The 16,435-nt window shown below is 42.9% G+C and overlaps 1 protein-coding gene across 1 annotated transcript in view; it reads right to left on the bottom strand.

The window, feature by feature from the left end:
• Positions 1–16,435, bottom strand: part of LOC144806094 (uncharacterized) — a 615,705-nt gene that overhangs the window by 450,975 nt on the left and 148,295 nt on the right. The window contains 2 exon segments of the mRNA XM_078672530.1: positions 2,618–3,833; positions 3,915–5,258. Of these exon segments, the coding sequence (XP_078528656.1) occupies positions 2,618–3,833; positions 3,915–5,258 (2,560 nt within the window).

Genomic DNA, 16,435 nt, shown 5'->3' with positions numbered 1-16,435 from the left:
TGTACGGAAGTGAACGATCACTGGAAACAAACACTTTTATAATTCTGCAAATACTGTTATCTGATTTTCTTCTTTACTGCTATCAGGGTCTTTTATCATCTGGTATTTCAATGTCCTACATAATTTGAATTTTATCTTTTTCCATAATTCATTCCTCTCACAATAACTGCACTGATTTGCTCTTTTCTATGTCTTCAGAAGGGTCAATATTATTTTTGATGTTCTTAAGTTCTTTCCGGAATCTCTGCATCTCTAGGATTATTTCCATATGAGTTAAATCAAGGAGTGTATTCACTGAGGGCTGTGTGGGATCGAAAATTGACAAAAGCCCTTCTCACTTTCACTGCCCTTCTATGTTTTCCCCCTGAGTGTTCACTGATGACTTTGTAGCTCTAATCGTCGACAAAAGCTCTTCCCACATTCATTGCACTTGAGTGGCTTTCCCCCTGTGTGTGTTTGTTGATGTTTTCGTAGCGTTGATAACTGACTAAAGCTCTTCAAACATTCACAGCAATCATATAGTTTTTTCCCTGTGTGTGTTCTCTGATGTGTTTGTAGGTCTGATAATTGACTAAAGCTCTTCCCACATTCATTGCACTTGAATGGTTTTTCTCCAGTGTGAGTTCGCTGATGATACCTTAATATTGAAGAGAAGCGAAAACTGCTGTCACATTCACCGCAATGATAGGGTTTTCCCCCCTGTGTGTCCGCTGAGTTGTTTGGAGGTTTGATAATCGACTAAAGCTCTTCACACATTCACTGCAGTTGAATGGTTTTTTCCCCTGTGTTCACTGATGATTGTGTAGGTGTGATGACTTTGCACTTGAGTGGCTTTCCCCCTGTGTGTGTTTGTTGATGTATTCGTGAGTTGAAAACTGACTAAAGCTCTTCAAACATTCCCAGCAATCAATTAGTTATTTTATCTACATAATTAAGTTTGGGAAACCATCTTTTTTTTAATTATACACAATGACAAAAACTGAAGAAACACACAGAATTTTCAAATGAAATTGAAATAGGTATTGTTACTGTTTCTGTAAAAGCTCAATGCTATCCCTTGCACAGACATTGTGGGTGTTTTCATATTCCCTTTTCTAAAATCTCACTTCTCTCTATTCTTGTAAGGCAAAATAGGGTCCCTTATATCAGATTGCATGCATCACCTGGAATGTGGTATAATAGTTCAAAATGATGCAATTGTCTCCATGATCTATAATATCTGATTACTAACTATTACATGTAAATACCACTTTTTATATTGGAATTTTCACTCTTCTTCTTTTTCTTCTTCCTTATCACCCCTTCCCCCGACCTTTTCTGACATGTACACATATGTTACTTAGTTATATTCTTCTCTAAGGAAACTCTGAACTTAGCCTTGGTATTTTAATCCAATCAAAAAATGAAAAAATGTTCTTTAAAAATCTGCAAGTTGAAGACTCCCCTTGCTCCACTTATCCCTCTGCACTCTTTGGTTTCTTTACTTCTGCTCTCTTGGGGTCACTCGAACTACAGAGAAATCTTTTGATAAAATACACTTTATTTTAATTTACAGCCTTGAGAAAGCCCTGGCGCCACTCGCCACACAGGGCGAAACACGTGTCGGCTGTTTGTGTTCAATCTTGAATCAATAAAGGACTTGTTTGGAAAAACTTTAATGAAAATGGAATGAATTTTTTTTACGTCTGAACGGCACTGTGCACCCAAGGAAAAAGGATTTAGCCTCAAATTAATACATCTACAGAACAGGAAGACATACTCATACTTTCCTCAAAACTTTGCAACTTTGAAGCTCATAGGATCCAGAGCTTTGAGTATGATTCCCTTGCATCTATAAAATTGCGAAAACAGATATAGGCCTGGAATCCTTGGACCTATTGTTTTTGTTGAAAATTTAAATTACGGATTATCCAGGACCATATCATAAGACATCAAATGATTAGCCTACATCAATAAATCGACATTTGCCAGAAAACAAAGCATTGGTGCATAAAAAGATCCTAATACAAAATGTCCACCTATACAAATCGACGCGAAAGATGAAACAATAGATTAGAAGAAGCATTTGACCCCTCGAGCGCAGCCATTAGCAAAACATCGAGCTCAACTAATTTATTATCAGCTAAAAGTACATTTCAAGCATTGGAGAAAGTAGCCAAAAAAGAAACCTCCAAATGGTGGGAAGGAGCATCACTCAAAAAATATCTGGAACACAATCTTATCCCTCGTGGATTACGAATTCTTATCTTTCCTCCAATAGAGACCACGGCTCCTGAAAAATTACAACTTTAGGAAGAAAATCTACGCACAGCCTCCAATAACATGCTAAGACAGCTAATAGATATAGCGCAAGAAGAATTTGAAAAAACAAATCAGAGGTTGATACTTTATCCAAACGAATTGAGGAAGCAAATTGGGGTGATATTACAATGAAAAACTATGATATCCTAAACAAAATCTTGGATGAATATGAAGAGGACATAATCCAAAGGAAAAATCACAAATTTAGACAAGACTTGAATGACTAGGGAAGGGTATATACCTTCGCACAAAAATATGACAACATTAACACCTCAACATCAAACAGTAATACCAGCACCACAAATCAAACCCCTACCTCATCGGAAGCTGGCTCAGTAGAAGAACTACCAACAACTTGCAATACTCGTCCACAAGTAAATTTTCAGGAGGAAGTTCAACGACATCGACTAGGGAATGTCCAAGACAATCGCACCAGACCTCCAAACCTGGGGACACCAAAACCAAGTACAATAGGAGTTCAAACCAGAGCAAGAAAGAAGGAACTGTACACGGCAAAACCCTAACTAATAACCTGGTGATCAATCTGTCTACTACAAACCTTACTGATACACACAACCAAATTCTCAATAAAGGATTATCCTTCTGCCCAACTGTGTGTGTTCGCTGATGTTTTTGAAGGTGTGATAACTGACTAAAGCACTTTGCACATTCACTGCACTTGAATGGTTTTTCCCCCCGTGTGTGTTCGATTATGACGCTGAAGGTGTGATAACAGACTAAAGCACTTTGCACATTCACTGCACTTGAACGGTTTTTCCCCGTGTGTGTTCGCTGATGTCTTTGAAGGTGTGATAACTGACTAAAGCACTTTGCACATTTACTGCACTCGAATGGGTTTTCCCCTGTGTGTATTCGCGGATGTCTTTGAAGTTGTGATAACGGACTAAAGCACTTTGCACATTTATTGCACTTGAATGGTTTTTCCCCTGTGTGTATTCGCTGATGTGTTTGAAGGTGTGATAAGTGATTAAAGCACTTTGCACATTCACTGAACTTGAATGGTTTTTTCCCTGTGTGTGTTCCCTGATGATACCTTAATGCTGAAGAGTCGTGAAAACTACTGTCACATTCACTTCAATGATAAGGTTTTTCCCCCGTGTGTGTTCGCTGATGACGTTTTCGGTCTGATATCCGACTAAAGCTCTTCCCGCATTCATTACACTTGAATGGTTTTTCCCCTGTGTGTATTCGCTGATGATTTTGAAGGTGTGATAAGTGACTAAAGCACTTTGCACATTCACTGCACTTGAATGGTTTTTCCCCTGTGTGTGTTCGCTGATGAACCCTTAATACTGAAGAGTCGCGAAAACTACTGTCACATTCACTACAATGATAAGGTTTTTCCCCCGTGTGTGTTCGCTGATGACTTTGGAGGTGTGATATCGGACTAAAGCTCTTCCCACATTCACTGCACTTGAATGGTTTTCCCCCCGTGTGTGTTCGATTATGACGCTGAAGGTGTGATAACAGACTAAAGCACTTTGCACATTCACTGCACTTGAACGGTTTTTCCCCGTGTGTGTTCGCTGATGTCTTTGAAGGTGTGATAACTGACTAAAGCACTTTGCACATTTACTGCACTCGAATGGGTTTTCCCGTGTGTATTCGCGGATGTCTTTGAAGTTGTGATAACGGACTAAAGCACTTTGCACATTTATTGCACTTGAATGGTTTTTCCCCTGTGTGTATTCGCTGATGTGTTTGAAGGTGTGATAAGTGATTAAAGCACTTTGCACATTCACTGAACTTGAATGGTTTTTTCCCTGTGTGTGTTCCCTGATGATACCTTAATGCTGAAGAGTTGTGAAAACTACTGTCACATTCACTTCAATGATAAGGTTTTTCCCCCGTGTGTGTTCGCTGATGACGTTTTCGGTCTGATATCCGACTAAAGCTCTTCCCGCATTCATTACACTTGAATGGTTTTTCCCCTGTGTGTATTCGCTGATGATTTTGAAGGTGTGATAAGTGACTAAAGCACTTTGCACATTCACTGCACTTGAATGGTTTTTCCCCTGTGTGTGTTCGCTGATGAACCCTTAATACTGAAGAGTCGCGAAAACTACTGTCACATTCACTACAATGATAAGGTTTTTCCCCCGTGTGTGTTCGCTGATGACTTTGGAGGTGTGATATCTGACTAAAGATCTTCCCACATTCACTGCACTTGAATGGTTTTTCCCCCGTGTGGGTTCGAATATGATGTTTTCGGTCTGACATCCGACTAAAGGTCTTCCCACATTCATTGCACTTGAATGGTTTTTCCCCTGTGTGTATTCGCTGATGAGTTTGAAGGTTTGATGATTGACTAAAGTACTTTGCACATTCACTGCACTTGAACGGTTTTTCTCCTGTGTGTGTTCGCTGATGAACCCTTAATGCTGAAGAGTTGCGAAAACTACTGTCACATTCACTACAATGATAAGGTTTTTCCCCTGTGTGTGTTCGCTGATGACGTTTTCGGTCTGACATATGACTAAAGCTCTTCCCACATTCATTGCATTTGAATGGTTTTTCCCCTGTGTGTATTCGCTGATGATTTTGAAGGTTTGATAACTGACTAAAGCACTTTGCACATTCACTGCACTTGAATGGTTTTTCCCCCGTGTGTGTTCGTTGATGTGTTTGAAGGTATGATAACAGACTAAAGCACTTTGCACATTCACTGCACTTGAACGGTTTTTCCCCCGTGTGTTTTCGCTGATGTCTTTGAAGGTGTGATAACTCACTAAAGCACTTTGAACATTTACTGCACTTGAATGGTTTTTCCCCCGTGTGTGTTCGCTGATGATTTTGTAGCTTTGATACTTGTCTAAAGCTCTTCCCACATTCACTGCAGTTGAATGGTTTTTTCCCCGTGTGTGTTCGCTGATGACTTTGAAGGCTTGATAATCGACTAAAGCTCTTCCCACATTCATTGCACTTGAATGTTTTTTCTCCTGTGTAGGTTTGCTGATGAAGCTTGAGATGTGATGTCAAACTAAAGCTCTTGCTGCATGTGTATGATTCTTCTTTCTTGGTTAGTGTCTGTGGGTCGGGTATATATTTGTCTACATCCCATGACTGCATTTCCTGATGGGCCGACATGTCTGATAAAGCACTTGGCTTTTTCTCACACACTTTATATGTGTGCAGTATTTTCCACGTTTGTTTTCTGTTTTAACAATAAAATGCGATACCCACCAAATATTTGCCACACTCCTAATATGAAAAGGTGTCTTTGTAGGCGATTGTGCCTTTAGATTGGATTATGGCAATGCACGCTTGCGGGTAAAGATGTATCTTCCTTCTGACCGGTGCAAATTGGGACAGCCTGTTGTATTGTAGATAGAAGAACTCCTCTTTCCTTTACCCGTCAGTTGTCTGGCTCCGCTCTGTTGTGCTCTTCTCTGGTTACTGTGGTTCGGCCAGAAAGAGTTTACAATACACCTAGAGCACGGAATGATGGCTCGTCGTCATTTTATAAAACAAAGCACTGTGGTAATCACATCATACCGCCCCCATGATCAAAGCTGGTGTTGGACACTTGTTTATACAGGAGGCGGTTGGTTATTGTTGTTGCCTTAATTTTCCAAGGTCATTTCTTCGTCTTGTGGCGTGGAGGTGCACAGCTCAGACTCTTACAATCACTGAACTGCCCTTGATGCTTCATCCGGGATCTGTCAGTTTATGTGCAGGTTCCCCTGTCGCCAACTGCGCTGATGTTTTCCTGAATACTGAAGCTCATTATTTCTGCTGTTTTTGAAGATTTACCGCATTCGCTTTATTATTGATGGTCATTTCACACATTCAAGGCTTGTTTTCTGTTGGATGTAAAGATATTTAAAATTATTAAATGGAAACATAATGGAATGAGAATTCACAATGTTTAACTGGTTGTAAAAGACACTCCACGCAATGCAGCGCAGCCCCCCCGCGAGGCTACGCTGCGTGGCGCGACAGGAAGGGAACAGGTGCGAACCATATTTTCAGAGATACGGCTCTCTCCTTTCCTTTCCCTTGCGCCGGCACTGATTACAGAGGGCCTGCGTCAAGCATACACCTTAGCACCAGAGCGCTAGCGTGTGTGTGTCTGTGAGTCCAGCATGGGTTTTGTACAGGGATGACACCCTTCCTGTACAAATTGTTATGCCTCGACACGAGGGAAAGCTTTTACCATTTTGCATACGTGTTGCACAGTGCAGCACACATGCAAAGTCAGAAAAGGAAGAAGAAATGAAAGCATTTCTACTTCCTTGCACCTAGTTTTGTGGTTGCACAAGAACACTCATGCACCACCCTTGGCAGGCCCCCATGGCACAAAGTAATGCCAAACAATGCTATGCGCAGTGTCACATTACTTTAACGTTATTTCCAGTGCTAAACAAGTTTAGCGCTGGAAAGTAAATTAGGAAAAAAGATTTTGCGCCATTTTGTGCCTCTTTTGTGACGCAAACACAGTGCAAAATCTTAGTGTCGCTTTTGAAACTTAGCAAGGAATATTTCATCATACACAGATCTTTTGTGACGCAAACACAGTGCAAAATCTTAGTGTCGCTTTTGAAACTTAGCAAGGAATATTTCATCATACACAGATATTTAACTAAATGTTATGTTGATCAGGTGACATTTTGTCAGAATCAAAGGATACACTGAAGCGGCCCCCTCAGGAACAGAAGCTCTTACCCCAAATCCTCCTCAAGGATAACTCCAGGAACAACCTAGAATCTGCTGTCCATAGAATCAGCCCCGCGGGGGAAAGGGGAAGTGGAAGACAAACAAAGAGAGACTTGCTTCGGACACTGGCACCCGTCTGGTCTGGTCTGGAAGCGTACTGTAAGGCAAAATTCTTATTAGTTTCCTAACGCACTAAGTATGATGTTGATTATGATAATTGCTTTCTATCGTGAACTAATTCTTACCAGTGTCTAACCAGAAGCTAGCTCCTCCCTACACATGTTTGTCTGGAATGATGTACATACTGATTCACTGGAAGAACAAGTGGACACCTTATTGGAAACTGCGTAATGGGATCACCATGGAAGTCTCCAGCAAAGGTTGTTAAGTCTCTGAGAACTCCTTGAACTGTAAGCTGACAAGAGGAGTTTGAAACGAACAAGGTTATGAACTGCCAGCTTAAGAAGAATGGATATTTAATTGTATCTACAACACCGGGTACTGAATACTCCGAAGTCTTTGTCGAGTTCAAGATTAATAACCAGTCTCAAAAAAGGCTCAAGGATCCTCTTACATCTGAACACCTGAAGTCCGAAGATTACTTCACCTCAGTCATAGCCATGAGACTCAAGATAACGTCGAATAAATACTCTTACTTGGAATTCGAGGTCTTCTCTTGACTGAAGACTCTACAAAGAAGCCTGCTCCACTGCTTCCCAGAAATACTCTGCTTAGCGTCTTCAAACTCTGTTGTCACACGAATTCTCTGAGGAGAAAAAATAATTACTAAATGCTCTTTTGCTAGAGCCAAAACTGTCTTTCTGTACTTCCCTGTAAAATAGAGGAAAGAAGGCAAGACGAATTTCTTCAGAAAACACTTCTATTCAGTGAGGAATGACAGCGAGCGCAGAAGGCTCCTGTCGGACGAAGAAAGTCGGTTGAAGTGCGCAGAGCGAGGCGCGCGCATGCGCATTACCTCCAATTCTCGCCACTGCACAAACAACTAGACTGCTAAGCGGTGCTTTGCTCAGTGGGGACGGAACTCTGCCTTTCCAACATGGCTGAGCTCTACAGCATTTCAATAAACACCGCAGAGACGTTTTCCAGCACAGGCTTCTTTTTGCGAGTCTTTTCTTGTTAAGCACGTGGATCCTGACAGTACCTCCCACCAAGAAGGCTCCTTCCCGTTTGGGTTTAGAAGGATTGGCCTTGTGAAACTCCTGCAGGAGTTTTGGAGCGTGAATGTTTTCATAAGGCTCCCACGATCTTTCCTCCGGGCCAAAGTTCTTCCAGTCATTCAGATAGTACAATGTGCCTCTCTTCATTTTAGAATCTAAGACTTTATGTACCTCAAACTCTTCATGTGTGTCTACCTGAATTGGTTTTGGTGCTAAACGAACTCTCAACTTAGGAGGATTCTTTTTTAACAAGGAAACATGAAAGGTTGGGTGGACTTTGAGATAAGAAGGCAGTTGGATTTTAACTGTGACTGGATTTAACATCTTGTCTACCTTAAACGGGCCTAAGAATCGAGGTTGAAATTTTCGATTTATCTTTAACTTTAAGTTTTTTGTGGATAGCCACACTTTTTCTCCTGACTGAAAAACTGGGTTGTCTCTTCTCTTTTTATCTGCATGTTTCTTGTAAGATTCTTTTGCCTTCTCTAAAAAAAATTTGACTTGAGAAAGGGATTTCTGCATTTCGCTAACCTTCCTTTCCACTGCCGGGACTGGACCTTCCTCTTTTTCCACAATGAAGGTGGGATGTCTACCATAATTTACATAAAAAGGAGAGTAACCAGTGGAAGAGTGAACGGCATTATTATAAGCAAACTCTGCCGCCCACACCAGATCAGACCAATCCATTTTTTGATCCAAAAGGTACAGACGTAAGTACTGCTCAAGCTCCTGGTTCACTCTTTCCGTCTGGCCATCCGTTTCTGGATGGTAACTGGTGGAAAAACGAGTGTCAATTCCTAACTTAGCAGTGAAGGCCTTCCAAAAGTGTGAAACAAACTGTGTGCCCCTGTCTGAAACCAATATCTTGGGAATCCCATGAAGGCGCACAATGTGTTGGACAAAAAGCTGAGCTAAAAGGGGAGCATCTGGAGTTTTCTTCAAGGGAATAAAGTGTGCCATCTTTGAAAAGACATCTACAAAGACCAGTATGGTGGTAAACCCATGACTGGGGGGTAGCTCCACAATGAGATCCATGGACACAGTGTGCCAAGGATGAGGCGGAATTGGCAATGGTCTCAACTTGCCCTGTGGGGCCCTTCTCTCTGACTTCCCCCTTAAACACCGTTCACAAGTGGTCACAAATTGTCGCACCTGGGGTCTCATGCCTGGCCACCAAAAATTCCTCTCCACCAACTCTGTCGTTTTGTGAATTCCTTTGTGTCCAGCTAGCAAACTATCATGACAGGATTCCATGGCCTTTTCTTGAAGTTCCGATGTTGGAAGAAACATGCGATTATCCTGGTAAGGAACTCCATTCTTTACTTCTCTACCCTCCGCCTGTTTGGACCAATTCTTCATCTCTTGAGCAGTCATGGATTTCTGTAACCAATTCCGAAGAATCCACAGCCAACACGATCTTTTCCTCCGGGATGATGTTCTGAGGCTCTTTTTCATCATCATCTGGCGAACCCGAATCTATCCGAGACAAGGCATCTGCTTTTGCATTACTCTTTCCTGGTCGAAATGTAATTATGAAATCAAAATCAGCAAAAAATAAGGACCAACGTAACTGTCGGGCTGTGAGAGTTCGGGCTGATTTTAAGAATTGTAAATTTCTGTGGTCAGTGAAAACTGTTATCTTGTGTCTGGCTCCCATTAAATAATGACGCCACTCCTCAAATGCATTCTTGACCGCCAACAACTCCTTATCCGCAATGGAATAATTGCACTCTGGAGGACTCAATTTTCTAGAATAATAAGCTACTGGATGTAGCTGCCCAGACGTTGGATGCCGTTGTGACAAAATTCCTCCTATTGCTCCATCAGAAGCATCCGCTTCCACAAAAAGGGGTCCTCCATTCGAGGATGCAACAGAATAGGTGCTTTTGTGAATGAGTCTTTAAGGAACTGAAAGGCATTTTCAGCTTCAAGGTTCCAACTGAATTTGACTCCCTTCTTAAGCAAACGAGTTATTGGAATCACCTTTTGAGAAAAATCTGAAATAAATCTCCGGTAAAAATTTGAAAATCCCCAAAAAATCTGCACTTCCTTAACTGTTTTTGGTGAAGGCCAATCCTGTACTGCCTTAACTTTGGTGGTATCCATACTCACTCCATCAGGGGATAGCACAAACCCCAAAAATTCTACTCGAGTGACATGAAAAGCGCATTTCTCCAGCTTCACATAGAGGTGATTTTCGAGTAGTTTAGTCAAAATCGCTCTCACATGAGGGATATGCTCTTCCTCACTGTTCGAGAAGATTAGGATGTCTTCAATGTAGACAACTGCAACTCGGTCCAGAAATTCTCCTAACACATCATTTACAAAATGTTGAAAGGCAGCAGGAGCGTTACATAATCCATAGGGCATTACGCAATACTCAAACAATCCATATCGCGTTCTGAACGCCGTTTTCCATTCATCTCCGGAGGCCACCCGGATCAAATGATAAGCCCCTCGGAGATCCAACTTCGTATAAATCTTGGCATCCTTCACCTGATCGAGTAATACCGAAATCAACGGAAGAGGATAGCGGTTCTTAACTGTCACTTGGTTAACCGCTCTATAGTCTATGCAAGCGCGAAGATCCCCATCCCGTTTTGGAATGAAAAACAGAGGAGATGACACCGGAGACTGTGATGGGCGTATAAATCCGTTTGCCAAATGTTTGTCCAAATATTCTTTTAAATACCGATTTTCTTTTTCTGTGAGGGCGTAGATTCTGCTACAGGGTAAAATGGCTCCAGGCTCAATTTCAATTTTACAATCATAAGGGCGATGAGGAGGTAGTTGTTCTGCACCTTTTTTATCAAAGACCACTGCTAGATCTTGATATTGCTCGGGAATTTCCTTAATTTCCAAGGCACAAATCTGAGTAGAGTGGCCAGAGGCTAAAATCTTTACTGGAGCTGACTCTTCCTTAATTTCTTGAACCCCAAAACAATTTTCTCTGCAATACAAAGAATCCATCTCTATGGTTCTCTTACTCCAATCTATTCGTGGGTTGTGTTCAGTCAACCAAGGCAGACCAAGGATCAGTTGAAACTGGGGCGCGTCGATTAAATTGAATGTTATCCACTCAGAATGTCCTTTCAACCCAGTTAGCAACACCATCTCAGTTTCATGGGTAATTGGACCAGATGACAAATTGGTGCCGTCTACTGCTCGAACTGCCTCTGGCACTAGTTTTTGAACTGGTCTGATTCCATGTTGTTTGGCATATTTGAGGTCACAAAAGTTCCCTGTGGCCCCTGAATCAATCATCACAGACACCTCATGCAACTCATGGTCACGAAATTTTACTACAAAAACAGCTATCAAGTGAGGAGCTGCAGACTGCAGGGTGTTCATAATATGTTGTCTTCCTGGAGTTGTCTTTGAAAACGCTTCCACCCGTGCGACTCTATCTACGGGCGAAGCCGATCTTTTACTGGCAAAGAGGTCTTTGGTCTCTTTGAACACTCCTTAACAAAATGTCCTGCACCTCCACAATATAAACATAATTGGGAACTTCTTCTCCGCTCCTTTTCTTCTTTAGTAAGAGGTCCCCGCACAGAGCCTATTTGCATGGGTTCTTCTGAAGAAGCGTTTTCCGAACTTTTCGAAGGTTCACTTTTCACTCTGTCAAATCGTGGAGGTATGAAGCGATAATCTTTCTTCTTTTCATTCCGGCGTTCACTGAGCCGATGATCCAACTGCAACACCAAATCTATAAGGCCAGAAATTTCTGTAGGTCTTTGAGGGATTTGAGCCAAAGCATCTTTAAGATCATCTCGAAGGCCCCTGTAAAAGATTGCAGCTCTTTTTGCTTCTGGCCAATTGGTTTCCACCACTAACTTGTTGAAGCTGGCTAAGTATCCAACCAAATCCCTATTTCCTTGCTTGAGATCCAGCAACTCATTGTCTGTAGCCTGCGATGCTGACCTTCGATCAAATATTCGTTCGAATTCTACTTTAAAGTCAGCGTAGTTGGTTAGAACAGGATCGTTCCTGGTGACCAAGGACATGGACCATGCAGCCGCATCTCCCGTCAAGTACGACAAAATGAAGGCCACTTTAGCTTGGTCATCTGTAAAAATGACCGGACGACACAGGAAATGTAATGAGCACTGTGTCAAGAAAATGTGCGCTTTCATAGGTTCCCCCCCTTCAGAAAACACTTCTATTCAGTGAGGAATGACAGCGAGCGCAGAAGGCTCCTGTCGGACGAAGAAAGTCGGTTGAAGTGCGCAGAGCGAGGCGCGCGCATGCGCATTACCTCCAATTCTCGCCACTGCACAAACAACTAGACTGCTAAGCGGTGCTTTGCTCAGTGGGGACGGAACTCTGCCTTTCCAACATGGCTGAGCTCTACAGCATTTCAATAAACACCGCAGAGACGTTTTCCAGCACGGGCTTCTTTTTGCGAGTCTTTTCTTGTTAAGCACGTGGATCCTGACACATTTTATTAATGTCTGGAAAAGAGGTGATTTACCAGTGTTCACAGAGTAACTGAGCAAAGTAAGGGCACTCACGTAGCACCCAAGTGCTAGAGGTATAGCTTAAGATAGACGCATATGGTCAAGATTTCATTTAAACAACAGTAGAGTTTAGAAAAAGAGATGGATCAGGCTGGCCTGTAAAATTTCCAGTAACTCTTTACGAAGTATACAACAAAAGTAACTCCATTTACACACTTTTTCTCATTCTTTCCGATTTACTTAAAATCATCTCAAATACCAACTCCTGTCTTTACCTTGCTGTTCATAAGTCACCTTTGACACTTTCGACGCTCCCTTGGATCAAGCATTTCTGGTTTCTTCTAACCTGGAAGATTGGAACATTATTGTGGGTTGAGCGGGGTTTCCTATCGCCATAACTTCTGTCCATCTCCCTGAAACTAGTGCAGTTTACATCACCTGGTTCTGGCCTGAAAGACAACTTTAAAAAGCAAGTCTTTAGTTCTTCCTAAGTAAGATAAAGTTCTGTAAGATGCAGCTCCTTCCAGAGCTTTTGTGTAAAACAGAGCGAGGGGTTCACTGTAAGGCCCGCCCTTTACATTATAAGCGCAGATAAGGCAAACAAATGTTGAGTAATATAATTTAATATTCAACGATATCAGTCATTTACTACTTATAGAGAATCCATCACAACCAATAATTTACCTGATATATCCCCGCAGCAGATGTGTGCCTATTACTCTTTTTACCCCCTTTTCCACCATTACATGGCATCTGGCATGACGTTGTCCTTTTGGGGCCCTGGATGCCATTTGTGACCGGATGGGCATTTTGAAGAGTGGGAGGAGGTGTCAGTTATCCACAGGTGATGCAGCATTTCTACCTTTCCATATTTCTCATATTCAAGTTCATCTAATTTCCTGTCCTTCAGCCCCCCTACTGTCCTCTGGCTGCGCACTCACTCTGTGGGGTTCATAAGAAGTCAGATAACGGCCTGATAGTCACAAGGCCATGGATCTCACTTCTTCTACAACACTTATTGCAGACAAAGGGCCTAGTTAGGAGTTTGTCCAACAGATTATTGCCTCAAAACTATGGGTGGGTGAAGAATTCCGCTCTGCCGGCGGAGCTCACAAAGTTTTACCCACTCCTGGTCCAAAAAACTCCATGTAGAACAGAGTTCTTTTCTCCAGCGGTTCGCCAACGGTAAGGTGACGAGCGCTTGTGAGAAAATATAGCACGCTAGACCTCTTCCTGGTGAGATTTCTCATTGCAGGAGGTCAAGGCAGGTCGCGACCACTCGAGTGTTAAAATCTGCCATTCTCGTTGATGAAGCTGCCATTCGATTAGGATATCAATTTGAGCGGCAGAAAGCAGCATCGTCCTCTGACACGACGCGTAGTGCTGTTCGTGCTGATTTTACAGTGGGGGTTAAACTCCTGGCACTAAAAATCAGTACGAGCAGTGCAACTTAAACTCTGCCACTAGCGGAAGTCAGCAGAGTGTGGCGGAGTTTCCCTGACACTTCATGGAGTTCTGCGGGGTACACTCTGCAAACTACACCAAGGCATCATCAAAACGTGACAGATATCCTGCCTGCCTTATTATAATTGCCACAGGATGTAATACATATTTAATGGGGCGGGAAGGATACCTGTTACATTTATGATAGAATAAACAATACGCTGAAATCTAAATCAGGCCTCTGGTGTACATTGCGTCCAGTCTGGCTAGCTGGGCTTGACGGATCTTGTGGTTTGTGGGTATCTCACTGCTTTGAGGTCACCGCGAGGCAAACCTTCTGTCAGCTGTGCCCTGTGCAGATCTTCCTTCCAACCAGGACTTCTGTCAGCTGTGGCCTGTGCAGATCTTCCTTCCAGGCAGGACTTCTGTCAGCTGTGGCCTGTGCAGATCTTCCTTCCAGGCAGGGGCTTCTGTCAGCTGCGCCTTGTGCAGATCTTCCTTCCAGGCAGGAATTCTGTCAGCTGTGCCTCGTGCAGATCTTCCTTCCAGGCAGGACTTCTGTCAGCTGTGCCCTGTGCAGATCTTCCTTCGAGGCGGGACTTCTGTCAGCTGAGTTTTGTGCAGATCTTCCTTCCAGGGTGGATTTCTGTCAGCTGTGCCTCGTGCAGATCTTCCTCCCAGGCGGGGTCTTCTGTCAGCTGCACCTTGTGTGGATCTGCTTTGCAGACAAGGGCTTATTTCCTCAAGGATCAGTTCAAAGGTCGGGAGAGGTAGAACTGGTCTAGGTCATCTTCTTTATTGCCGTTCAACTGGTCAAGCCACAGAGCTCGTGCTCTGAGAGGACAGAGTCTGGGTTTTCTGAGCTCCATGGAACATTAAGACAGTTCCACCACATCCAGCACATACTACAAGACTCCAAGAGTCAACACTACAAGTGCTGCTCCATGGTTTAATTCTACCACTGTATCTGAACATCCCCTGGCAAATGCCAACTAGAGACTAAACATCCAGCCTGCACCAGCAGAGGGCAGAAAGCTTTTCAAGCAACTCGAGGTAAATGAACTTTCACTATCTGTCGTAACTGAAGATGTTAATCCTTGGTAACATCAATCCCCTTTGGACAAGGTCCTCCATTTTGCTATCGGGATGTAACTCATCCTGCGCAGACACAAACCCTCTAGTCCATATTGCATGAAGCTCGGTGGTTCTCCCCCAGAAGAAGGCCCTCCACAAATTGCTGACATTTTCTTACACCCCCTGGACAGCTGTGGCAACACACAGACCAACTACACCCCCTCAGGGATCACCCGTCCATCTGCCAGGATCAAGACTCCGATCTTTCAACCTTCTCTGTTACCGTCTTTGGAACGGCCCGTCTCTAGGATTCATGGAAGCTCCACACTCAGTGAGCTCAGAGTTGCCTTGTAAAACCATCTCATGAGAGTGAAAGAAAAGAACATTAAGTGACAAGCACCGCACAGAAGTGTAAATAACTCTACCATTATCATTCCATGAACTATTGTCCTACTGCTGATGTTTCGACATGGATGTTTTGCCATCTATCACAGCAGCTTCTTCGATTAAAATCTTACTCAACACTTTTGCATCATACCCATTTACCTATGTTCTGTTTCTGACCCTACGACATCTCTGGCAGACATGCTGGGCTGACTGTTGCTACATAAATAGGAAGTAGATTGCTACTGCAGGAAGAGGGCAGTGTCCTTGCAGTCAGATGCACTTAATTGGGATAAAAGGTACCATGTTTGTTAGAAAAGCTGCAACTATTAGAATAATAACATACCAAAAGCAGCGGACAATGCAATAACAGACCAGGTACTAGAAAAACCTGACGCAAACAATGCAATAACACAGGCCAGGAACAAGGAAAATCTGATGTAAACAATGCAATAACATAGGCCAGGCATTGGGAAAATCTGATGTAAACAATGTAATAACACAGGTCAGGCACTAGGTGAATCTGATGCAAACAATGCAATAACACATGCCGGGCGCAAGGAGAATCTGATGCAGACAATGCAATAACACAGGCCAGGCACGAGGAGAATCTCACACAAACAATGCAATAACACATGCCGGGCGCAAGGAGAATCTGATGTAAACAATGCAATAACACAGGCCAGGAACAAGGAAAATCTGATGTAAACAATGCTATAACGCAGGTCAGGCGTTGGGAGAATCTGAAGCAAACAATGTAATAACACAGGTCAGGCACTAGGTGAATCTGATGCAAACAATGCAATAACACTGGCCAGGCACTAGGTGAATCTGATGCAAACAATGCAATAACACTTGCCAGGCACTAGGTGAATCTGACGCAAACAATGCAATAACACAGTCCAGGCACAAGGAAAA

The sequence above is a fragment of the Lissotriton helveticus genome (assembly GCF_964261635.1).
Source record: "Lissotriton helveticus chromosome 1_1 unlocalized genomic scaffold, aLisHel1.1 SUPER_1_unloc_45, whole genome shotgun sequence".
Classification (NCBI taxonomy): domain Eukaryota; kingdom Metazoa; phylum Chordata; class Amphibia; order Caudata; family Salamandridae; genus Lissotriton; species Lissotriton helveticus.
Note: the sequence above shows the minus strand (reverse complement) of the source record. Positions and strands in the feature narration are given on the sequence as shown.